The sequence below is a fragment of the Dermacentor variabilis genome, chromosome 3 (genome assembly GCF_050947875.1).
Source record: "Dermacentor variabilis isolate Ectoservices chromosome 3, ASM5094787v1, whole genome shotgun sequence".
NCBI lineage: Eukaryota > Metazoa > Arthropoda > Arachnida > Ixodida > Ixodidae > Dermacentor > Dermacentor variabilis.
Window position 1 is genome coordinate 204,955,865 of NC_134570.1, and position 26,846 is coordinate 204,982,710.

The 26,846-nt window shown below is 50.2% G+C and overlaps 1 protein-coding gene across 3 annotated transcripts in view; it reads left to right on the plus strand.

Moving 5' to 3' along the window:
* Positions 1 to 26,846, plus strand: part of LOC142576602 (unconventional myosin-XVIIIa-like) — a 353,054-nt gene that overhangs the window by 195,279 nt on the left and 130,929 nt on the right. For all 3 annotated transcript variants that reach the window (XM_075686803.1, XM_075686805.1, XM_075686804.1), the window contains exon 20: positions 6,247 to 6,336. In XM_075686803.1, coding sequence (XP_075542918.1) covers positions 6,247 to 6,336 — 90 coding nt within the window. The remainder of the gene's footprint in view (positions 1 to 6,246; positions 6,337 to 26,846) is intronic.

The following is a 26,846-nucleotide window of genomic DNA, read 5'->3' on the forward strand; positions in this document are numbered from 1 at the left end:
CCCCGAAAACAGTACTTGGCTGCTTTCAAGAGAAAGGTAGTTGTAGCTGCACAGGGGATTGGTAACAGTGCAGCCGGGAGGCTGTTTGGCGTCAACAAGGGAAGCATTCATGGGTGGCGTCGACAGAAGGAAGCCCATTTCACGTGCAGCGTAATGCGAAGAAGCTTTCGCGGCCCGAAGAGTGGGACATTCCTGGAAATCGAACTCGCCCTGACGGAGTTCGGACGCTAACAGCTAGCTGTGCATCTTGCTGTGAGCGTGGAGCTTATGCAGGCAAAAGCTAAAGAGCTTGCAAGAGAAAAAGGGCTACCGAGCTCTGCCTTCAAAGCGAGCAAGCAGTGTATTTATTGCTACATGTGCCGTGCTGGATTTTCCTTACGCCACCGAACTTCGATTTTGCAAAAGCTGCCCGAATCGTGCGAAGAGCTGCTTGTGGCTTTCCAGCGCCAAGTTATTTCGTTGCGCAAGTCCAAGAACTTCCAGCTAGGGCAAATCGGCAATGCTGACCAAACGCTGGTTTATCTGGACATGCCATCGCCCCTCGCCGTGCACGAAAAGGGCTCTAAACAAGTTTATGTCCAGTCCACTGTGAACGAGAAAACACGAGTTACTGTCATGTTGTCGTGCACGGCAGACGGACGCAAGCTCCTGGAGCCCTATGTCATCTTCAAGCGCAAGACAGTGCCTAAAGGTGAGGAGCTGCCAAAAAATATGGTCGTGAGATGCCATGAGAAAGGCTGGATGAACGAGAATCTTGTGCTCGACTGGATAAAGTCCATCTGGTGTAGGCGGCCCGGCGCACTGTTGTCGTTCCCGTCCATCCTTGTGCTGGACACATTTCGTTGGCATTTGGCCGACTCAGTGAAGAGGCGGTGGCACGAATTCGGCACTGAACTCGTCGTTATCTCGGGTGGGATGACGTTTCAGCTGCAGCATTTAGATGTTTGTGTGAGCAAGCCGTGGTCAAGCGGTGTTACGCAGCTTGAATACGCTCAGGTGAGCCTGTAGCGACGCAGAATGTGTGGCTGAAGCGGGCCTCGCCAGCCATGCTATGCAAGTGGATTTCAGTCGCTTGGGCCAGCATACCAGAGGACCTTCTGTGTCGTGCATTCAAGAAGTGCGGCATCTCGAATGCGCTCGATGGCACAGAGGATGAGTACCTCTGGGAAGATATGTCCGACAAGCAACTACCCAAAGAGAGCGCAGCTGAGGAAGACAGCGATTGAAGTGCGGAGTGCAATGTAAATAAATGTTTTCCTCGAATTTTCCTAACTCGTATTAAACGCGGATAAAACTTTTTTTTTTCCATTTCGCGTCCCAAAAATTTCACCTCATACTTATATGGAGGTTCATATTATACACAGGTTTTTACGGTATGTGAGTGAAGCTTCGCAGTGAAATTATAGCTTGCAAAGCACTTGAATAACGAGAGGATACTCTCTTGTGACAATGTATTAGCGGTAGGAAGCAATCCTCGCACCAAAAATCTCTGCTGCATGGTGCCTGAATATTGCTACAAGTTTTTTTTCATAAGTTTGCTTTCAAGTAGGTTATGGCGTCTCACGGCATCACAACTAAGCTCGAAAAAGCAACCACCATGCTAGAAATGTTGTTGGAAGCAACTGTGCGGCACTTATGATGCCCTGCTGCTTAGCTCCATATCTGAGCGTTGCTATACATAAACACCTCAAGGTTCCTGACATATTGCCACACTTTTGCTCCTGTCAGCACGGCATGGGCAGCAAAGGCATCTCTATCCGAGTTTTTACAAAAACAGTGATGCGCATGTAACTAGGATCGCTATCTCGCATGTACAGTTTACATTGCTAATACAGCTCTGAAGCAGTGCCCAGAATAATATTTACCAGAATACTTCAGAACCAGGTCAGAAATAGAACGTGGCACAGGGAAACTGCATACGGCGCAAACTTTTTCCGGATCTGGTTGGACACCAGATGCATCAATGAGGTGTCCCAACACTGTAATCTGATGGCGCCTGAATTGACATTTTGTGGAGTTCAGTTGCAGGCTGGCTTTTTGGAAGACCGGAAGAATGGCAGTGAGTCGGGTAAGGTGGCTGCTGAACGTGGGAGAGAAAAACAATAACGTCGTCAAGGTAACAAAGACAGGTTGACCATTTGTAGCTTTGCCCAAGAGAGTCCATCGTACGTTCAAATCTCGCAGGAGCATTGCATAGGCCAAAGGGCATGACTTTGAACTGATATAAGCCATCCGGCATGATGAAGGCCGTCTTCTCGCGTTCCATTTCATAAACTGAAATCTGTCAGTAGCCGGGTCAAAGATCAATGGACGAGAAGAATTTAGCTCCTTGCAAGCAGTCCAAGGTGTCATCAATGCGTGGTAGTGGGTAGATGTCTTTGCATGTGATCTTGTTAAGTGGTGATAGTCGATGCAAAAACGCCAGGTACCATCTTTCTCTTTCACAAGGACGACAGGTGAAGCCCAATGGCTGGCTGATGGTTCGATGACCCCTTTGCGGAGCATTTTGTCCACATCTGATTTGATGACTTGACGTTCAGCATGCGATACTCGATAGGGACACCGACGAATAGGATTCGTGTCTCCAGTATGGTGGAGACACGGTGGTGAACAACAGATGTTTGGTCTAAAGGCCTGTTGCCGAAATCAAAGATGTCACTGTATGATTCAAGCAGGGGACGTATGTCCGTGGCCTGTGCAGAAGTGAGGTCAGGTGCAATCATTTTTGTGAAGTCATCCGTTAAGGAACCAGAGCTGTGAGCTGCAATTGGCGCTAATAAGCCACTCTCGCCATTCAGACTCTCAATGTCAAAGTCGGAACCACTAGAAACACTGGCCAAGAACATGTGGCCGGAATCACTTGAGGGCACAGGCTGAAATTCAGAAGCGGTAGAACGATGTCGTTGTTATTAACCGTGACCGACGTATGCGGAACAGCAACGTTCCGGTTCAGAAGCACATCGATGATTGGGTGAAGCAAATATTCGCCGTCAAGAGCCTGTGGAAAGGCGGCCTAAGTGACGTAAGTAACTGCCTCGGGTGACAGACGCACATCGTGAAGCGAGCACAAGTGCAGTGGGACGGTGCTCGGAGCATTGGCGAGTTGAGGCAGTTCAACTGAAGAACGCTGGTAGTGCAGTCAATGAGAGCAGAATGAGTGGATAAAAAGTCCAATCCAAGGATAACGTCGTGAGGGTAGTTGCTGATCAAACTGATCACAGCAAATAAAACAGAAGTAGGGTGGCCGGCTGTACTTAAATGTGCAGTACACATTCCAAGAACAACCAGCACGCCGCCGTAGGCCACACGAAGCACTCGGGAAGCTGCTGGGGTGAGGACCTTCTTTAGGCGTCTATGTAGGCTAGCACTTGTCACGGATACGTGGGCTCCAGTGTCAACGAGTGCTTGGACAGGTACGCCGTCTATTTTAACGTCTATTACACTTCTCCTTGTGGGCACAGACAGAGGATTTGCTGCGGTAGTAGGCAATGCAGCACCACCTCTGAGGGCTGCATTTCTTAGTTTTCCGAAAGGGTGGAGCCAAACACCACAGGGGATGAAAGGCGACGTGGCTGCGGCGAACGGGAAGATGGGTGATGTGTTTGCGATGAACGAGACTGGTGTCCGTGTGGCGATGGTGAGCAGCTGTACCACGTGTTCCTAGCAGAGTTGTCGGTGGTGTTAGACTAGGCGGTGGGAGAAACATTGCGGGCATTTCCATCAAAACGGCTCAGGTTGGTCGGCGTGCGAGGTGTTGAGGGCCACGAGTAGCTACAGTATCAGGCGACGTGACCAGTGTGGTGACAGGTGAAACATATCGGCTGGTTGCCCGCAGTTTTCCAATCAGTAGAGTTGTGATAATGCGGAGAGAAGCGTAGGGGTGGAGCGAAAATAGTAGAAGGGCGTTTGTTAGCTCTGGGATTGGTGACAGCACAGACAAAATCTAGTCCAATGTTTTCAAGTTCCTGGCGAACGATGGCTCATTCAAGGGGAACCGAAAAAGTGGTAGCATCAGGGCTACGCGAACAGACAGCTGCGGGCGCCGTCGCATCCAGTTCACGTCGAACGATTCGCACCACGTTCTCTGATGGCGACGCATGATGCTGTGTGGGTCGATCTTCACACGTCAACATTGCGGCAGTATTGGGAAGTCTGGGGAATGGTTGCAAGACGCGTCGGCTTTTTGCCTGCTCGAATAGTCGGTACTCTTTAATGATGGCATCAACTGTAGAACAGCTTTTGCACATGAGCAGATTAAAGGCTTCGTCAGGAATGCCCTTAAGCACGTGCCCGACCTTTTCAGCTTTTGTCATGTCACGATCGGCTTTACGACAAAGTGCCAGCATGTCCTAGATGTACGAGACAGGACTTCGTGGGGGATTGGGCACGGGAGGCCAGTTCCTGCTTTGCGGCAATCTTACGGTTGGCTGGTTTGCCAAACAACTCTGTCAACTTCTCTTTGCATTGGTCCCAGCTGGTGAGCTCTTCTTCGTGGTTTTCGTACCACGCCTTTGTCGTGCCTCGTAGGTAGAACAACAGGTTGGCTAGGATTAATTATGCAAAAAAGAAGTGAGGCGTGCAGACAGGACACAAGAGTAGAGAAGTGGACAACACGAAGTGGACAACACGGCGTTCGTGTTGTCCACTTCTCTACTCTTGTGTCCTGTCTGCACGCCTCACTTCTTTTTTGCATAATGAATCCTTACCAACTAGCTCAGCTTTCTGTCGTTCTAAGGTTGGCTAGCATAAGCGTAGGGTCGCATTTGTTGATTCCACTCACGCATTCGTACATAGCCACCCACTCTTCAACGTCAGTGCCATCGATCCTGCAGAAAGTTTTAGGATCTTTGGGTTGCACAACGACAACCGAAGGCGACAGCGACGTAGATAGCAACGGTGACGTTGGAGGCGGCAACGACCTTGATCCCGCGTGCTCACTATTGTTCATGGTGCGGATGGTGATGCGACGTCCACTGCGGAGCTCCGATTTCAGCCGTGGTACCCTGCACCTCCCACCAATATGTTATGGGGATGTTAGGAGTACATAAGGACTGTATTTGCAATATATATACAGGATGAGTCAGCATATACAAGATGGCTGACCACCAACAACCTGCAGCAGTGTCTCGCGATCGTCTTCTTTCTCTCTTCGTTCATCCTTCCGTAACAATATTTACTAGCCTGTGATGCAAATCCAAAGCTAGTCTCGTTACAGGTTGCTGTAAGCTACGAAAAGAGACCGTTATGTGCCTATGAACGGCGTTCGGAACGAGGGGACACTGCACAGTTTTTCACAAAAATGATGGCCATGAGCAACTTTCTTGCCATGTTGTGCGCTTGCTTTCATTGGCAAGGCTGTTTGTCGTCTTTCTGAGGTTCGTGCAAGCGCTGTGAACATTTTAATTAGATCTGCATTGATTTGGTATGAAACCGTAACATACATGCAGAGCTGTGACTTTATCCCCGAGATGGCTTTAAAAGGACATATTTTAGGGATTGTTGTTAGTACTACCGTTTTACTACTGTATCAAATTGCTCATGGAATTAAACTGAAACTGCTGCCATTGTTTACTGTACTGATGGATTTACTGTGTCCTGCAATAAGCCCGTTTCACATGGTACGATTTCCTACATGCACATCGCAGGTGTAGTAGATGTGCCATCAACCCCTTCACGTGGGATATTTTTCGATGCTACGTGCTGCTGAACTTCCCTGTGAAATCGCACATGCAGCACGAGTGCTGATTGTCAAATATGTCACGGTGGTCTGCTTGCTTTTTGTTTCACTTTTATTCCAATGCAGTAATCTATCAAAAATATTTCACAAACAGATTGGGGTCTGCTTTAGTTTATTTTCAACTTTGCAGTTCAAATTGTGCTTATGCTTACCACACTTGGCTATTCTACTGCATAATCACAAGTGCGATAATCGCATTGTTTGTTATCGGAGCATGTAAAACAGTAATGCGAAGTCTGCATGTGCGGATGTCGCAGCTCCGAAAAACCACATGAAACACGCACTACTTCAACATGGTCTCACTGTTTTAAGAACGGAGATTTGGGCTAGTACGGCGGGCCCATTGCACCATGATGAGCCAGTGTTTTACAGAATGAGAGTCTCAGTCTCTTGACCATGGCTGCTGTGGAATGAGACCCCGCTTTGCAGGGCAGCTGACGTGGAGCATTTTGCAGAGAACCCTTAGGTTGTGTTTGCTCCCTCTCACCACCTCTCCCTCTCTCCCTCAGGAGGAAGTGGAGCAGCTCAAGGCCAAGGTTGAGAAGCTCGAGAAAGAACGCTCCGAGCTCAAGCAAGGCCACGACCTTCTCGAGGCCAAGGTCAGTACCCGCACGGCGGCTCTCTGCATGTCCTGATGGTACGAGTTAATTTTTTTTCGCTTTGCCACACTAGGTTGGTGCCACCGAGAAAAGCATGATTGGACTAGCACAAGCCTAATCTAATATTTGTGCTGATGAGAAGAAGCAGCAGAGGAAAAATTGGCTTGTTTCGTGGTATACTTATTTGCGTGCATCTTAATCGCACTGCGTGGAGATTGCTTCAGAAATTTCTTGTTTTCATACGCCATTATTTTGTGAAATGCATGCCAGACTAATTAAGGTATCGTGACAATTGTGCTAGCTGTGCTGTCACAAGAAGTTTCACTCCTTATGACTACCGTCAAAGCATAATGAAATTACTTTGCGCTTTCTTCTCACGTTTTAGCACTACACAATTTTATGACTGGCGTGTGGGAGCTGACTGCCTTCTCTGCTTTAAATTGACAATTCAGGTGGTGGCGTATTCGCTATCTTTGACAAGAAGTGCGGAATGACACGGGCTTTCGAATTTATTGAAGTTCAGTGATAAAAAGAAAGTTAAGATTCTCTAGCTTCGAAGACAGTAAAGTGCTTTCAGTACCATCGTGCCATTTCTTTCATCAGTAACTGCGGTGCCTGTTACGGTGTTCTTGTCCGAAGTGTTGACGTAAAGTGTGCATGTTGCTATGCTTCCTTGCATCCTGTGACAAGAGGAGCACAAGTGCATTGCTGTCTCTCTTAGGCTTTCACTGTGACTGCCCACCGAGAGCCGCCAGCAGGTAAGCGTGTGTGCTTTCATTGCAACGAGCAGCAACGAGCAAGTGGCAACGATCAGGTTCTGGGGAACTGAGGACAACTCTCCTCGGCGAAGTGGAGACTTGACTCGACTGAGACGCGCCATGCGCGACTGCGATTGAAGGCCGATGGACTCGTCGTCGTGCAGACATTTTGTGGACGCCGGGGTTGACGTCAAGTGTTGCGGCTCGTTATTGAGATTAGGAGGCAACTTTGTGAAAACTACATCATCCGTCGCATCTGAAAAGTTGACCGTGGAGAAAAGCTGTGTTGGCATCAAATCACTAGCAACATACGTATGTACCTCCGTTCAGACTACGAAGTGAGCAAGCAATTTGCATTCGTCATTGTGGCACGATTACGAAGACTCATGGACTCGTCATCTTCACTGTGAAGTACTTGCTGCTCTCTATCCCCATGCACAGAAATCTGCTGGGAAGTACACTGAAAAGTTGAATACCTTTGATGGCACAGGAAAAATAAGCCTCTTGTTCTGCTTTTGTTTGTCGCCAGTGGAAAAAAAGAAAGGATTAATTATACCTTCTGAGAGCTATTTTACGTGATGCATTTTTAGGCTCGTGAAAATGCACCTTAAAGAAGTTTGACTTGTTGCCCGGCCTAGTTCGTTGCCTCGAGGCTCGGCAGATCTTTACTGTTGTATACTTAAGGGAATGACACTGCATGTGCCTGTGGTTTATGGAACGCGTGGCGAGCAGCTGGCGGACTTGCGGTAAGAAAGAAAGAAAGGGAAGACCGGCCCTTTTTGCGGCTGTTTCACTTTCTCTGTCTCGACCGCGCCCCGGTGTCACTTCGGCGGAGTTGCCTGCGCGAGCATTGAGCGTCGGCAACAGAATAGGCGGCGCCGTCAGTCGCGCTCACCTGCCGCGGCGCTGGCCCGTAGCTGCTCGGCAGAGGCTGCCAAGTGGGCGAGTGTTTCTTTCCCTTCTCCTTATATACTTGCCTTTGAAACAGGGCATTACAATTGTCGCCAGCCGCCCGCACCGCGGAGAAGAACGTGGTGTGTGCCGCGTGCCGGCGTCCTTTGGCGGGGGAGCAGACAGGGCCCTTGCTTTGTCTCCCTTCTCGCCGATGTCCCGTTTCGGCGCGTCGTCATTGTTACGCGGAGTTAGGCGCACTGTGGAACGGTTATCCTTGCCTTGGATAGCGCAGGTGCATGGTGATGTAGCGACACGGAAAAAAAAGGGGGAGGGGGGAGAGAAAAGCTCTTTCAGGCCCAGATATTATAACGCGTTCCCTGACCTTAACCGTTTCCCAACGTACCTTTTCTATTGGAAACACGACAGAGCGTCTTTGTCATATATCTGTGACCGAACGCTGAGTGCGGCAGATGATGGGGGCAGAACAGAATCTAATATATATATATATATATATATATATATATATATATATATATATATATATATATATATATATATAATATTGCAATATACGACACGTCGAGTTAAGTTCCATTTCGACTGTTTTGTTATGCATTGGGTGGAAGCGGGACCTGTTTTTCATATGTAGGCTTATCTGTCTTTCTCCTACTCTTCGCTAAGGGGAAAGGGCTTTTATTTATTTTGCCTCTTCTGTGAAGCGCTGCGCATGTCCGCACTGTGGAGGCGCATCGTTTAGAAATGACAAAAGTCGACTCAGCCGCGTCGCGCTGCCCAGAAGAGCGACCGCCTGCGCGGTTTGCGCCTCCTCTGCCTCGGCAGCGATGTCGCTTCGCGGTCGGCTCCCTTTGTGACCGAGCGGCGCTTCGTTCCGCAACGTTCCCGCGTCCGCCCCTTTTGTCGCCGGCGGCGGCGCGCCTTTGTGCTCGTCGGCCGAGCAGCGCTGCTCCCTCCGCGGGCGCGCGACGACGCCGGCCGTCGCACAAGGCGCGCCTCTTGTGCGCGAGCGCCTGGCACGTGCACTTTGCGTGCTGCGCTGCCTCTCCTCGTCGTTGGGCTTCCCGCCGAGGCAACGTTCGCCCGAGCCTCGCGTGCCCGCCCGTCGCGCTGTGCTAGGGAGTGGACACCGCCAGTGGCTGAGCTGCGCCAGTCGGTGTGCGCGCTCGCAAACTTAGAACAACTGAAATATGAAAGCGGCAAACGCGAAAGCACGACCAAGAAGACGACGGAACAAGCTGGCAAGTAGCTCGCCGAGTCCGCGACAATCGCGAACGCGCGCGTGAACCTGACAGGCACAGACGCCGATCGGGCCTGGCAGTGGTCGTCCCGGCTTGCCCCTGTCTGCTTGTCGCGGGCGGGGTTACGCGTATTCGAATGCTTTGGCTGGCGTTAAAAGGGCCAACCTTTTCTAGGACTTTGCTGACTGTGGCTGCAGCTCACCTGCCGAAGAACAGCTCACACGAAGTGCATCAGCAATCTAATGAATATAGTCTGTGCTAGCCATGCAACATGTACCGGTGACCGGCTCTCTTTTCTGCGAAATTACGCGTCGAAACAACAAACGCTACCCGAGCATCCACCTCGCTGCAACAATTTTGTTTTTTGTTTTTTTTTCAAGTGCGTCATTCCTTTCGCTCTTCGGTTTTTGTGGCCGTACGTGGTGGCCTCAGTCTCGCTCTCCAGCGAACTGGCTACGCACATCCTCTCGCGCGAGAGATTTCTTTTTGCATCCGAAGGCCGTGGCCCTTGGTGGCGCTTGCGGGGATCGATCGTTGCCCACGTCCGCTGCGCATCCCTTGTCCTGTCGTGCCCTTCTGTCTTGCCGGCTCGCCACAGATTCGCTTATATATGCCTGATTAGGTGGCGCCAAAAATTTTACGGTGATTGGGTTTCTAAAAAAAAATTGAATTTGTCAACACTCTGTGCCTGCAGCCAGGCACGTACCGAGGACTTTTTCTGGGGCGGGGTCTAAACAAAGGTTGAACTAACGAAGCAGCAGCGATACGCGGAACCGTTGGAATAGACGGCGACAACTGAACGCATCTCGAGCGCGGGCACCGAATCGATGTGAAAACGGGCCATCACACCTCAGGAGATGCCGACAGCTACCGCCATCCAAAAGGAGTGAAAAAAGGCAGCAAAATGTTTACCGCCGAATAGCTGTTGAGTCTCAAGATTGATTTGGCGGCTCTTTAGCAATGTGTGTGAGGAGGAGTAGCGCGGGTAACAGGGGGAGTCCCGCCACCCCTCTGGATACGTGCCTGCCTGCAGCCAATGAAACTACTGTAACTGAAACTGACACTGTGCGGTTGAGGTGTCCTCTGCGGAGAGACAGTTACTGCACTGCACTTAATCCCATATTTTCAACTCTACTTCTTTAGAATCTCTTTATGAAACTGACACTGCGTTGATCGTACCTAAACGTAGAGGCAGAACATACGAGTATTAGGTTGCGTGCCAGGGGTGCCGAAATACTCACTTTATCTGCGAATCCCGCGCTCCGCAAACTTTCCGTAAGCACATACATACCAGAGCCATGAGCTTCGGGTAAAGCTGGCTACCCCACAACAACGGCGCGTCTAAGGAGAAGCCGGTTTCGGCACTTCTATTCGCTTGAAATGGGGTGTAGCCTGCCTATGGAAAACATCGCGGCAACGGCCTACGCTTCTATGCGGTTATCGCACACGGCGTTTCTGAAATATAGGGCCTGCGCTCAACCGATTGCGCCGTCTGAACGTCGGAAGCTCGCTTGCGCTATCTTGCTTGGCATGTAGCTGCGGGGCGCCTGCCGCTGGCCGACAACTTCAGCGCAGTGTTGGTGGAGTCGGATGCGGCCGCGAGAGAGGCCTGTTCGAGCACGCCGGCTGTCGCGCGGCATCGATGCGGTTCTACCTGGCCTGCGTGTAGACCGGCCGATTCCTGCTCTCTGACCCTTTGATAACTGGCAGTCGGCGCGGAACAGCTGATGTGGGCGTTTAAATGCGATACCCAAAGAAGCACTTCAGGGAGAAAAAGTAGGCGGGGACGACGGTGGGACTACCGTTCCGGTCGATTGACTGCCGAAGGCACTGTTGCCGCATAGCACTTCTCACAGAGTTGGACATCAGGCAAGTTATCTGGCATTGCCCGACATTTCTTGTGCCGCTGGGTGTTCGTTATCGTTGTCAGTTTATTTTACTCATTGTTTCCATTCGGTAGTGGTACTGCTTAAATTTTATGTGCTCTTCTATAGCCCCTTTTCCCGTAGCGCTGCACTGAGAGCTGCAAGTTGAGCAATTTACCTGGCTCTTCCCGTAGTGAACGCGAACTGTCAGTGTTCGCTCGAGTGGTTTCGTGGACGACGTCAGCGTAGTTTACGCTGTGCGATACGAATGCCGTTCCTTCTTTTTGAAAGCCCGTCGCAATTTCAGCACCGGCTAGATGTCGACTGCTTCCGGTTTCAAGCACCCCGTTGCCGAGCCGCAGCGGGCCCCTGGGAATCGCGAGGCGGAGGTGACGCGCCCCCCTTCTCCCGTGCGCCCGGTGATGGAGCGCGCCGCTGCTCTCCGCCGTGCCCCCTCAGCACGCGGAGTGGGCTCCTGTTTGTTCGACGGCATGGCGGCGGGAAGCCTTTGATTCCGCGCTCTCGTACCGCGTCCTTAGCGCGGCGGCGGCTCGCGGTTTAGATCAGTGGCGGCTACTTTGTCTGGTACCTGCGTTTGTGTACCGCGCCAGTCCTCTCTCCCTCACTGGCAGCATACAGTGCTTGACGTGCCCTCGTTCCTTTCTGTCGGCCGCTGCCATAAAGCTGCCCCGCACTGCGCGGCGCCATCTGACTGGTTCGCGCGTCGCCCTCTCCGACGCGTCTCTTCCGCCACGGGAAGACGCGTCGCTGCTATTCGTCGATGGTGTCGCGTTACCCCGAGCAACGTGGTACGGGCGTCGCCGTGTGCGTTGTTCCTTCTCCATTTTCTCGAATGGACAGCTCGCTATGAATGGAGTGCCTAGGCCAGCGTCTGCGCAGACCCATTGACGCACGCGCGTGCGCCGCGTCTGAACAGGGAACCTCTGGAAGCTCCATGGTTTAAGAACAGCCGAGAGAATAGGTGAACTTTATTTACGAACGGCTCTTTTTCCTAACCGTCGGCGCCGTTAACAGGTTTTACTGGGGTAGATCCATACGAAGTACAAATAAACACTTCGCAGGGGGTCAGTAGATGTCGGTAATCTGTGAAGGAACTAGAAACGTGAAATCGATGTATCGGCCAGTTTTGATTGATCCAGCTACTCGCTGAATGCGTGTCGCGTTAGGTCTTAGTTTTGGCTATTTCGACCCTTTGCCGTTGGCAGGGATGCTTGTGCACGTTTACTTTCGCATGACGGTCGTGTCCAGTCCCTGCTTCTTCCAGGCCTGCAGCCTCTATGCATGAATACGCTTTGACAGGTACAGAAAGCAAAAATTGGCAGTTTCGCCCGAAAGGCGAAGCATCGACAGCGATAGCAAAGTATAGATAACTACACGAAGTATTGTTCATATTTTCGTTAGCCGTAAAAATTGCAGGAAACATTCGCCTACAGACTAGCAAGCACGGTGTCACGCAAGCATGAGCAGATCTCACTCGACGACCGCTAACACTCACTGTCACATCTTTGGCTGGATGAAGTGCGCCGGCATGGTGGAGCGAAAACTCATTCGTTCTGCCTCTCCCTTCACCGCGTCTGCAAAACTTGAGACTTCGCGACCTCCAATACTATAGGCCAATGTAGTAGTCCAATACTATTGGCGGCGAGGAGTTACGGAGTCGCCATCTATCGGAAGCGCTTCGATGGCGTATATAGTATGAGGGATCCCGCGCCGCGCTCCTCATAGGGTTTGCTGTCAGCGCTCACTGAAAACAGCACGCGCGAGCTCTCCCGGACATTTCTGTAAGTACTTTCGAAACGAGAAAAGTTTTTCACTGTCTAAATAATAATATTGGGCAAACTGAAAGCACAGAATCGTTTACAGACGTCATCTCTTTACCGAATACGTACAGTGAACGCCACTTCACGCGGTCGCCGTGATGAGGTCTCCCGAACCGGCTTCTTGCGTGAAAGGTAGGTAAACGCTGAGAGCAAGCTATGTGAAATATGTTCTTATAGTGTTTGTATAACTAAATGGAGCGTAATAGAATGAAGCCTCAATGCAGCGATCGCACAGATTCGCAGCGACCAACTGCGCGTCTGCATGCTTGTCCGCGCACTGTTTCGCTTTCGCCGTGTGCGCGTTTTCGCACCGTGCCATGAGCTTTAGGCCGCAGAATATGAGCATTTGACAGTATACAAGCAACCATTGTTGCGTGGGCGCTATCAGAGCTGTTCAAAAAGAATTTCATTTTAGAGACTTCGACGCCTACGGTGACTGTGATCTGCCGTCGCGACGATTCAATCTTTTCTTTTTCTTCTAAATTCTTGGACATTTTAATATTATTTCACGAGTTGCGTCGCACTGTATGTTTATCGGTGTTCTCGGCGTGCGATTTTCCGCTGCTTTTTTCTAATCCAGTGCATTAATTCATAACACAGTCATGACCATATGCCATGCTTCTTTTTTAATGTGCTTCTTACCGCTCCCTTTCCACTCCAGTGAACTTGCCAGTATCTTAGCATCGACAGGTTCATAGACCAACCCGTCATGACATTAGTCGGGCAGCGCACTCGGGCGAGCGTCTCATTGCGCGTTTTCTTAACATCACAGACCCGGCGCCGTAGCAGAAATCTTCCTCACGTCTGTGCTTGCTGCATACCCGAGTTGCAGCCGATGACTGTTTGCCGGTTTTATGTTTGGCGAGCCAAGCTTCATGCAGCTTCTTGTCCTGCGGCTACGTGTGAATAAGGCTGACACCGGGCTCCGTTGCGTACGTCCGGCACTGCGGCACCGAGCAGTTGGCTACCATGTTGCGCGCCTTCAAAGGCAGCCACGACCTATTGCAGTGCTTTCAAGCGTTGTAAAGGAGACACTCGAAGCGGGAAAATCTCGCCACTAAATGTGGACCAGAGCGTACGAGGGAATTTAAACTCTCGTTTTCAGCTCGCTTCGGCGCTCCCGAAGCAGCCGACGCGGCCGCTATGTCCACGTGATCTCTAATAGCACGTCACGCCGACGGTGGTGCCAGCTTTTCCAGTGGTGGAGCTCGAGGCCAATAGGTGGGCGAGAAGACTGCGCCAGGCAACCACCAGCAATCTCGGCTCGGCCAAACTTCGCACCCGCCACAGATTACCTCTAACCATGTGCACCGACCTCGTATGGGCTCAGAAGCGTGGACAGCAGCCATGTCCCAAACGCAGTCATGGCCGGGCTCGAGGAAGAGACGCGCGGGTAAATAAGCGGCCGTGCTTGCCGTTTGTTAGCACGAGGAGTGGCGTGTTGTTTGCCTCTGACGCGTCGCGGTGGCGAATAGCTCTAAAGGTCCTCCTGGACCGATGCTGAAAGTTTCACAGCTGCCGATGAAAGTGACTCGGCCACCTCTGACGCGCACGATCGCTGGCGTCTACGAAGCCACACCTTTCGCAACCTTCGTGGGCAGCCTGCGTGCGTGTTGGTTCACCCCGGCTGATTTGTGTGTGCCTTCGAAGATAAGAAAACATCGGATGATGTTTATTTGTTTGGACGCGTTTATACTGCGGCTCGTGAAGAAGCAAGCATTTCACGTTCCCCATGTACTGTTGCGGCCGGACGCGAAATATTTACGCGTGTACCGTGTGAGGTGTCGGGAGGCATCGTGCGTCGAAGCAACATTCGCTGCCTCGACGGCAGTCGTCGACGCCTCTTTATTTTCGCCTCCTCTCTGTGGAGGTGCGTTGACCCGACGTCGGTCACCTTGCGCCTTCGCAGGCGGCGAAGTTCGGCGTCCTTGTACGGGTTGCTTCTGAGTCGACGGCATGGAGGCGAGGTGCGCTCGGAGGAGCCCTTCAAAAAGAAAAAAAAAAACCTCAGTGCCCTTCCATTCTGGGAAGGATGACCAGCAAAGCTGCGTATGTGGGCCCTTTAATGGCGAACTTCACCTCCGCCGCGGGTCGGCTCGGCCCGGCATTGCACTATATTCGGGATCGGCCCACGTATATGTTTTGTGTCCACATACGGACACGATCCTGTGGGAACTAGCCCTTAACAGCTTCGCTCTAATTCGCTGTGAAATTGGTTACGCCCTTGTGTTTCTTAATTGATTAATTAATTAACGACAATGATGAACGCGGGGCCGTGGCACGAGCGCGGTAGCCCCGAGGGGCGCCAACGAGTCAGCTGTGGAAGAAGACGACGACGCTGGAGCCAATCGTGATGCTGATAGTTCTGTGTTAACACACGGACACGATCCTGGGGGAGCTAGCCCCTAACAGCTTCGCTGTAAAATACCCATGATGTTGTTCAATAATCCCAAACGAACATTCTGGGATCTTACTTAAAGATCCGTATGTTCCCGTATATCATATGGGACAGCCTTGGAAAAGATAGCATACGCCGTATAACCCCCATATACAATATCTGCCTCGTGCTCTGGTACTACTAGCGCCACCGCGAGGCCTGGCGGAGAAGCCTCTGCCTGTTCCCGAGCAGACGCTACCAATTTCGCTACCAATCGCGAATCGCTCAATTCTGAGTCGTCTAACGGCGAGCTGATCCCGTTGGTAACGTGGGAGGAGCGTAGCCCTGACCACTGACGTAGCGCGAAAAGCCATTAGCTTTGGAAAATATATCGGTACAAATCAGCCCTCCAGTGCCCGTGAAGAAAGAAAACTGTTTTTACCACTTACGTACGTCGCACAGCCCCGATCCAACGTTCCTTCCTGTCACTCTCGTACCACTTCAGGGTGTCTACCAACCGGCTAAACCAGGAATTCTGTGGGATTTTGAATATTCCGGAAATACTAAGGGAAAACTCATGTAATTTGTCCTTCTACGAGGGAAAATAAGCTGTAATTTTATTGAAAGGGAACTAAGTCGCGGTAACGCAGGCTCGAGTAAGCAGGCTCGAAAGTCAGCGCTTGTGGTGTCTTCTTGTCTCGTCCCTTGTCTACATTTTGCGCTGTTACTAGCAGGATGGAAAACCAACAAGCCCAAGCTGCTATTCTAGCGAAATACATCAGAGAGGAATCGTAATGAATCTTCTTTGACGCCGTGATGTCGGTTGGAGGAGTTGCCAGTGTACAGTCAACGACCGACTTTCCCGACGCCCGAGAATTAAGACAGTTCGGCGGCACCACCACGTACCCCATAGTCAGTGTATAAGAAAGTCTTTCGCCGTCCAATTTTCCGGACTTCTTGCCGTGACCGCAGCTCTGAAACGGTATTAATCAAAGCCACCACCGCTGCCATATTTATTACCTCGCTGCCTCGATCAGGCGCCCTCGCACGCTGATCCGCTGGCAGCCTATAGCCACCACTGCGGCAACGCTTGGCCTAGCTGCTTTGACGTTCGCTGTTAAACTTCTTGCCGTTCGGTGTCGTATTTCTCATAGAAAGAATTCGTCGCTGTGAATAGCACCGACTCCGTCTTTGCGCTCCTCGTGATTGGCTTCGAAGCTCGGAAAGGACGCCGCGTTTCATAATGCCCGTTCCTGAAAGTCAGCGTTGCCGCAGTACAGCAATGGTACGCGGTGAAGCATAAGCGTGTGGAGGGGCAATTGTCACGAGACACGGTATGTATTCCTTAATTATACACGCGTGCACCCGGTAGCTCCTGTCACAGTACGAGCACCGATATGCCTAATGCGTGTACCTACATGCCTTCAGAGCATTTTCGGGTGGGTCTGTGGCGATTTGAGCCCTTAAGGGCACTAAAGGACATGCATTCATTTTTTCGAACTTCCTAATTTTTCGGACGTCTTCGCGGCCCCTTGGAAGTCCGAAAAATAGAACGCTGACTGTACAACTGACCAAGAGGATGCTTCAAATGGTCCGTGGGGCGAACGCGCGGCGGAATGAGACCGAGCGGCGGAATGAGACCGAGAACAGAACGGACCTATGCATTCAGGAATGAACGGGAAAGGAAGCGTGCCGCCGCTTCTACGAAGGAGCTCGTGCTCGAAAAAAAAAAAGAAAAAGAAAAGTGTTGGCTAACGCTGAACTGCAGATGTACCAAAATAGACTCTTTAGAGCAGTGAAACGCAACACTCAGGCTTTGTGCGCGGGCTTAGGGCATGTCAGGACAGTTGAGGTTGACACAACAGCTGTTGAGAGAGAATCTCACTTCTGACAAAGTTCGGGCTTCATACCAATCTGCTTGCTATCAATCGATAGGAATAGCTTATATTCGGAAATCTTTGCTTCGGTATGCATCTACTTTTCATTAGTATTCGAAAATGTTCGACTCGATTTGTAATTTGTTTTACACTTTTTCTCGAAGATATCTTATTCGCAGTGCATTTTGCTAAGCCTCCCTCCTGTTTTATTTTTGAATAAAATGAGGACTACTGCTTACTGTTCAAACTGGATTAACGCCTTTATTTTTTTAGCATGCTTATGCAGAGAGTGACAGTATCGGGCGACATGTTGTCAGCCCGTCTTTGACATAAAACAAAGTTCTGTGTCACCCAGGGAATTTCGCAGAGATACTCCAAAAAAACCTGGAAAACTCGGGGAAATTGGAAATGTCAACTTGGTAGACACTCTGCCACTTCCACGACATTTTCGCGACATGACGGTGTACCTTGCTTTGTTCTAGGCCCGAGGGACAGTTGTGGTGACCTGCGCGAGGCCGGACACGCATATGCATCGCATACTTTGTATAACGTCTTCGAAACAACGCTAACCTCACCCTTGAGCTAACCGCACGGTGGCCGCAAGCTGACGCGCGTGGCGAAGGTTGAGGTGGCGTGTTTGTAGCGCAGCCGTATGGGTTGGCGTCATTTCCGCGTCTCCCACGATGTGCTACCTCCTCCTCCACTCACATGATCGAGCTGCTGAGTCGCCAAACGCCAAGTCGAAGGCATCGAACGACGCTGTCCCGTGCGAGGCCATCTCGTCTTCTTTTCACGCGCGTTGGGAGTGGAAAAACGCTCACATCACCGCCGCAGCCGTCGCCTCATCAATGGCACCAACATGAATAAATAATAAAAGAATGCAAGGGCCACTGTACTATCTGCGGTGAGCGTGTACGCACAAAATAATCGTCAAAACTTCCGAGCCTCCGATGTAATCGAATGAAGCCACGCACGACGCAGAGAGATTGCCGCCGGTTGTGCCGTTGCTCTCCGCGGTAGGTCGCGGTAGTCGAAAAAGTTCGAAAGCGTAAAAGAGATAGTCTAAGAAGGCTGCGAGACCGCCGTGAACGTTGTGAGAGAGAGAAGTTGTCGCGCATAGTTGAAGGATGGCGCCAGTTGTTTTCGTTGCCGAGGAAGCGCCGAAGTAACTGACATGCTCTCGCTCTCTCGTTAGCGCATTGGTAGCGTGTGCTAGGGGACAGACACTCAGCTACGCCTCGTGGTGGCGCTAGTTGTAGCAGCGCTCTAAAACTCCTTGATAATTTGAAAGTAGCGACGCTCTCCTCTCCGCGGCGCTTTCCTCCTCGATTCTTCTCGCGCTGCGCACGGCACGCTCTTTCTCCTCGGCTCCCGCGGACGGGCAGCAGTTTTCGATGGTGGCGCCTGACTTTGGTCTAGATGCGCGCAAGAAAATTAAAAATGGTGATAACAGCATCGAGAATGCTGAAGGTAACGTTTATGAGAAGGTTGGTTTCTTTTTGAAGCCGTATGAATAGAGTATACTGACGTAAAAGGAACTTTGAGGCGAGTTCTAACTCCAGACATTTTTTTCTGCCCCATAGGATACTTGATGCACCTGTTCTGGTATTGCTTGTGGCACATCCCTATGTGTTTGTATATTTATTGCTTGCCTGTGCGCGCATGTGCACCGCAGGTATTTTATTCAGTGTGCTTTCTTGAAATAAGTTAGTCGTGAGTCCATCGGCCGTCCATGTGTTTGTCTTCTCATTGTGAAAGTAGCTTTTGCGTTGTGATCTCTAAATAGGATGGTTGTGCAATTTCAGTGCAAGCGAGCGTGTGCGATCATGGGAACACCCCCTGCACATTGCCTGTGTCCGTGAGAAAACCAAATAATAATCGCCACCCACTCATGCGTGCGTGGCAGCCCAATTCAAAGCAAATTCAAAAACTGAAGAATAATGCGGAAACTCCACTGGAGTTGTATAAGTATGCGTAAGCATACCCCAAATTTCAGTTGGCCCACCTCCAAATTTAAGTTGGACCACTTTTAAATTTCAAGTTGGCCCACCCCCAGAATTCAACTTGGCTTATCCCAAATATCAAGTTGTCCCACCCCCAGGTTTCAGCTCGGCTTATCCCCAAATTTAGGTTGGCCAACCCCCAAATTTAGTTGGTACACCCCCATATTTAAGTTGGCCCACCCCCAGATTTCAAGTTGGTCCAACCCCATATTTCAAGGCGGGCCCTTTACGTGCCCCCCCCCCTCCGGAATTAAGTTGCACCCCCCCCCCCTCGCACGCCACTCCTCACACACATTCCTAAAGCACCGCCAAATCAATCTTGAGACTTGACAGCTATTCAGCGGTCAACATTTTGCTGCCTCTTTCACTCCTTTTGGATGGCGATAGTTGCCGGCATCTCCTGGGGTGTGAAGGCGAGTTTTTTCATCGATTCGGTGCACGCGCGATTAACTCGAGATGCGTTCAGTTTTGAACATCTATTGCAACGGTCACGCGCATCGCTGTTCTTTCGTTAGTTCAACGTTCTTGGTTTACACTCATCCATGGACCAGGAAAGGAATTCAGTTCGTAGTAAGCTGGTCTGTATGCTCCTGGAACGCGTTGCGGCCGGAGAAAACGCCAGTTGCGTTTAACTTTTCCTTTTGCTTCATTATTTCATCGAGTGACGGCTCGTCGTGACGCTGGCAGATCCTCGGAACCATATACCCATGATATGGGTTAGATGAGGTGGAAAATAAGATCACGCGAAACAGCATCCGTCATCAAACCCTGCAATAACGTTAAACCTATAAGCAATATGAATGTCACACCCGTTATCTCGTCTGGTTTTTCCCTAATTGTACAGCACTTTTCGCGCAAATTGGCAACTGGAAACAAGAGTCGCAAGGAGTTTAGAAATTACGCGATCTGATAAGGGAGAGAGCCGAGGCAGCAGCCAAACTGGAAGGAAAAGCGAATATTAACAAATTTAACCATTGTTTATGAAAATATTTATGGGTCAACATCTTTTTGTTTAAAAACGAAGTAGAAAAAACGCCGCTCGAAGTGCAGAATGATTCCGTGTGTTTTGAATGACGCTTCTACAGTTAACAGTTGAGGCGCCTGACGTAGCCACTCCTCTGCTGTGCTTATGTGGGTGATTTTCCAACCTTTCGCGGTGGTCGCAGTACGTCTAGAACCGCAGCGTCCGGCGCTGTACGCGATTGTACGGGACCGGCGTCCTCGCATCGTTACGCAACTTCCCAGTTAACGATACGAGTCGGTTTTGGCACTTGGTAGAGCAGTAAACGAGGGGTTCAAAATAACTGTGACTGTTCTGCAAATGTATATTTCTGTATAATTCTTCCAGACCTAATTCAAAAAACGGTACTAGAAATGTTTATTTTAGACTTTCGCTTGTTTACTTGTTCCTGGCAGTGTTCTTCCTGCGCTTCTTTCCTGTGCGAGTCCATTTGATGTTCCTTGCTTTTCAAGTAATATAGAGGTGTATGTCACAGACGTATACCTGTGAGGTACACCTTATTTCATTTCTTTTTTGGGGCTTTACGCGTCTTTATGGCAAACAGTAGGCATTCTTCACGTTTATTCTAGTAAAGGTGCCCCCCCCCCCCGTCTCATTTTCATAGAAAAGTTACCTAGGGTTGCCCCCCCCCCTCCCCTACCGAAAAAAAATCCTGGGTACGTTCCTGAGTTGAACAACATGTGAAACTATGGCACAACAACGCTAAGCTCGGTAAAAAAAAAAAACACCGACGGTTGAGTTGTAAAAAATATCGAGATCGTGAAAATAAACGTTATAAAGACCTTGTATTCTTTGGATGGTTGAGTGGTGGTGATGATAGGCAAGAACATCGAAATGTTTACGTCCTCTGGTGATCTTGCGCGGAATACGAAACACGATACAACTGAGGAGTTCGGGGCATAGCAGGTGAGGATACCGTGAAGGAGTTTGAAAAGAAACAGGTCGGCGCGATTACGTCGGCAGCAAAGTAAGGGAAATGACAATAATCCAACAGTGCTAGAAGGAGGTCCAGTACCCGTGTTAGCAAAGTGATGGTGATATAGGCTTAGAAACTTTTTCTGGACGCGATCTATAATGTCACTGTTCGATCTAGAAATGCCATTCCAGACGACCGACGCATATTCGAGTTGAGGAAGACACATTGTTGTGCAAAACTTGCAGAATGGTGTAGAAGAATTGAATTCTCTCGATAGTCTGCTAACAAGAGCCATGAGAACGCAAGCCATTGCAACGCGTTTAGTGTGAGGTTAAAAGTGCAACGTTGTATCGAAAAGTACACTGAGATTATTGGTATTACAGACCTTACACAATGGTATACAGCATCTACAGAATAAGAAAAAGAAATCCTTGCTGTTTTGCATGTGAAAGTAGTCTTAGCGGCGTTCAAAGTGAGGTTATCATCTTTGCACCATTTGGAAAGAGAAAACATGTCAGACTGCAGGTGAATTTCCTAGAAAATCTTGATGTCATCGGCTTAAGAAGGAATGAGAAATTCCGAATAGCGAAAGAATGTCATTGATTAAAATTTGTAGAAAGGGGTCCCAGTACTTGACAGACGCTGCTAGAATTGCCACATGAAAAGAATACGTTTGGCCATTTACGTTAACGTAGCACGATCTATCAAGAAAACAACTGCTCAAGAGATTGACTATTGACGAGTCAACACCAAAGTGCGTCAGCTTGATCAGAAGCTGCGAGTGGCTGACTACATGAAATGCTTTGCTGAGTTGATGCAATAAATGGTGTCAACTTGCCCCCTATGAAGTACCGGCGCGGAGATATGTGTCCTATAAGCACAAGGTGGCGGGATCGAATCCCGGCCACGGCGGCCGCATTTCGGTGGGGGCGAGATGCGAAAGCACCCGTGTACTTAGATTTAGGTGCACGCTAAATATATTACCCCAGGTGGTACAAATTTCCGGAGTCCCCCACTACGGCGTGCCTCATAATCAGAAAGTGGTTTTGGCACGTAAAACCCCGTAATCTATGTATTTATTTACTTTAGATCTGTGTAACGAAACTGGCGAGATTTGTGATAGTGCAGCTGCCGGTGAGAAATCCATGCTGATTTGGAATGAACTAGTTTTGACAGTAAAATACGATATGGTTGTGAAGAGCGGGCTCAAAAATATTAAAGGGCCCCTGAAATGGTACGGACAAATTTTGTAGACGCGTAGGGTACAGCTTAAGTAGAACATTCCCGCCACAATTTAAGTGAAGCGTTACGTATTAATGGAGCTACAAGCGATTACAATTTACCCTCCTCCCTAGCCATGCTTTTCCTTCTCAACTCGTTCGCCGAGCGATCGCGGCTAAGCTCCGCCTCCACTGGTTCTGCATCACGATGCGACGTCACATCATCCACTTCCGGTTGCTTTGTAGCCCGGCCGCGCGAAACCTCTCCGCTAGCCGCTTGGCCGCCGACCCCAAGCGAGAGCTGTCGAAGCATCGTGCGTTGCGAGCATTTTGTCGCAGCGCCGAACGTGTCTGGTATTCCGGTAACCACACACTAGCTGAACATTTCAACCGAACGGTGGAAGCACATACTCAAGCTGATGAAGAAACCTTAGCGTAGACGTACGTGAGCTGCCTGATCGGTCTTCACGGTCCAGCCGCCCGTTGGCGCTGATCTTAACCAGCCAAAGAAAGAGCTAATATTGCACTAACCAAGTGTAAAACATTTACAAAAACAAAGTGTTAAAGATTACATTCCCGCCAAAAATTTACACCAGCAGCAAAGAAGAATACATTTTGTTACTGCTACTGTGTCTGGTAAGTAAGTAAGTAAGTAAGTAAGTAAAGTTTGTTCCTAGTCCCTTTTAACACAGGGCAGGCGTTTTAGGTGCCACAGGAAAATAAATTTTTTTTTGCTGTCTCTCACAGTTCAGTTGTTTTTTTTTTTTGTTCGTGTACTGTAGAGTTTCACCACAATTTCGCATAACTATGCGAAGCTATGCGTACTCCGTGCCACCAGGTGGCTGCACCATGCAGACCATTCACATTTGCGCTTCTGTTCATCCCCTGAAACGACACGCAAGGGGGCACGGCCAGGCCCTGTCCCCTTTGAGCTTGCGTTTACGCTAATACCGGACTCGCGAAACGCTATTGCGTTAGAAATCTTCCGGTGTAAAGTGACGGCCGCAATCGCGCAAATCTTGGCGCCGATCGGATAGCGGCAGTCCGGTGCGCTGCAGCCAGTCTGCTCGTCTACTGGCTTGCAGAGGGACACGATGTCGCAGCTTGACATATTGCCAGTCGCTACGTTTGCAGTCCACAACGCAACAAAGTCGAATCATAGCGCTCGCGAAAAGACGGACCGACGACACTGACGGCGGAGCTCTCGTCAAAGACGGAGCACGTTGTAACACAAGCAGACGACACTTGCTGTGTGCCGGAAGTGCTGAAAGGGACACTAAAGGTTACCAGAAAGTCAAGTTAAAGTGATAAACCAATGCTCTAGAACGTCTAAAGCGTCAATATAATCGCAAACAGAGCTCTAGTAACCGAGAAATTGAGGTAAATGCATGACACGATTTGAGAACCCCCAGCGACATTCCGGTACTAGCCCGATGACGAAAGCACTCCTCATCATAATTAATATCACTAGTACTCAACTACTCGTATTAAAAAGATAATTTCATTAGATTATATAGACGGAAGAAAATGCTACTTGTCTGCTTCTATTCGATTCTAAGAAAAAAATAACATTTTGACGTTACCCTTGAATAGTATAGGTGATCGAAAGGTTTCGTTTTCGCTCGACTCTGCGCGCTCGACTCTGCGCGCTCGACTTTGCGCCGCGCGCGCTTTGGAGTTTCAGTTATTTCTTTATCGCGTCGTGCTGTGGTGGTCCTGCTGGCTCGCGAAACTTGCATTTGGAACAAGCAGCGAGAATGCCACGTCCATGTGGTGTCCTGGGATGCGCGAACGGTCCGCGGAACTTGGCCAAGGGCAGTTGCAGCGGCGAATCCAATGTTACTTATCACTGTGTGCCAACGACTGAACCTCTCCGTTGTGGGATCTCTCCTCCCTGCTCTTGGGACAAAGGAACGACAACACAGTAGTGCAAACAATCACAAGGGCATTTATTGCACCTTTCATAGATCAATGCCTGCTAGCCGAGTTGCTATCCACAAAACATGCCGATGGGCGCGGGACAAATCTAGAAGTCCGACTCACCGCGACCGGATAGCGAGCGAATATGTTCGCCCCATGCTGGATCCCAACGCCTGGTCGTTCGCGTGTACGGTCACGCGGACGGTGGCGCGTTCCAAGGTGGCCACGCGAGGCGGTCTCGCAGAAGCATGGATCGGCGGCGCGCGGGACGTCCACGCTGTTTGCCGACCCGCCGGGAAAGAGACAGCCCGTCCTCCCCTGCGCCCCCAAGTAACCCTGCCGTGAGGCGGCGTTAGCAACGCAACACTCGCGCCATCTCTCGCACTGCGCCCCAACCACATCGACCGCCGCGGCCATCACGCAGGCCACGCGGCGAAGCCGGATTACAGGAGACGCGCCATGCGGGAAAAACATATCAGGGGAAGCGCGAGAGTCGCGCATCCCCACATCCCCCCAACCTTAAATCACCACATATTCCCGCGAAACATGTCCCACGGTCTAACATCAACGCAACAGTGGCCGCGCCGAGGAAATGTCCACGCTGTCCATAGCATGCGAGCCGACATTGTCCTTGGGTGCACCGCTGGCGTCCGCCGGTCACAGCGGCAGCTTTGCAGACTCGGCGGCACGATTCCAGGCCAGGACTCCGGAAACGACGACGCAGTAGTCGGTACGAGCAAGCGTCGCTCGCGCCGACGCGCCCTGCTGGAAAGAGCCGCCGTAGCTGTCGGTGACCGCCGGCTCTTTTGTCCGCCGCCGAGGGTTGTGAGCTGGAGCCGAGAAATCACGTAGTGTGCTCGCTGCACTTTCCTCCAGAGTATTACGAGTTCAACGCCGACTTACTGAAGTCGCGTGAAGTGCCTTTCAAAGCAGGCCGTCGTCGTAGTAGTACGCAACGACGCCGGCAGCGCGAGCCCTCAACAGCAGGTCACGTTCATCAGTGCTTAAATCGCTGAACTCGAGCCCAGCGTCGCGAGCTAATGTGTCGTTGTTAGGGTCATCCATTGCAACGAGCGTCGAAGTTGGCGTCATAAAATAAAGAACCAGCTTATCGTCGTGCGCTTTCCCTTCCGCTAGCCACAACAGTTCCGCTTTCGCGCTACTGTCGGCTCTGTCTTGGCTCTGTTTCTGGCCGCGCGTTTGCATTTTGTGCAGAAAAGCCGTAGCGCCGTCTGTGGGAGGCGTTTTACTCACCGACAGCGCAACGTCACTATGAGACCATGACGTCAATGCTCCTCGATCGGAAGGCGGGCGATTTGAACTGCGCTAGAGGTACGCGGACGCTTCAGAACGCATTTTCTCTTAAAGTAAGTATCTTCTTCGTACGAAACAAGCGTTTCGAGGCTTCTGGGATGGTATTTCAACGGTCCACGTTGACTTAATATTAACCTTTAGTGTCGCTTTAAGTGTACTGAAACATTGTTCTTGTGCATTTCCTTTATGTTACTTTCTTTTTATAAAAACAAATTAACTAACATTCCAACTATTACGAACATCATTTGTTTACCATAAAGTTGGAAAAATTATCTATCACGCACCCTGGTCTGGCAATCAGATAGCCTGCCCCACTGACGTCATATTGGTGATTTGCGTCATATGGGTGGGGGCGGCTTAAAATTCCGCCGCGCAGTGTGCTGCGATCTGCAGCGTTGTGCATTTTTAAAACCATATACTAAATTACACGCATTACGCGGAGCACTTAGATGCGTCAATTAATGATCAGAAGGACCTACTCTAACGACTGAGTACGTTTGTAGAAAATCGTCAACATCGTTTCAGGGTCCCTTTAAGCGTGGCACAGAGAAGAGAGAGTGGGCGATAATTCGAGACATCGGTTTTACGGCCAGACTTAAATACAGGAAAAACACGAGCAGTTTTCCACATGTTAGGGTAAGTGGAAGTATTGAAAGAGTTATGAAATGTAGATGTCACTTCTGAGGCAAATGTACAGCCGTAAGCTTTTGAAATTGCGGAGGTGATTCCATCAGGCCTGCAGGATAGGGAAGGCTTCAGGCGCTTAAGGCATTCGCCGATGAGCTTTTCTTCAGGCAGCACGGCACTTGATGTAAGAACCGTCGTCTGCTGCTAACACCAGCGTTGAGACCTGTAGCTTCATATAAGGCTGAGAAATGGGCAGCAAAACATTCCGCGTCAGCTTGTATACTTCTATTGCGCATGAGTCGAGCAGTCGCAAACACACTTCAAGTTTACTTGCGCTCTTGCGGACATATTTCCGAAATTCCGCCGTCCGGTGGAAGGCGCTCTCTTCCAAGAAGGCAATATACGAGTCGTGATCCAGCTTACGTTAGCGTTAGCGCTTTATACTCAGTAGGCACATGACTTCTGATTTTACGGTGCGCGCAATCATTATACTTTAGGGCAAGTTCAGCTGATGACAACTTGTGGGGGTACTTAGAGCACTGTGCTGGGGAATGTACTTGCGCATACTGCTCAAAACAAGCTTTGTAAAAACTGACCTGCTTGGTCATTAACATTGGTTTT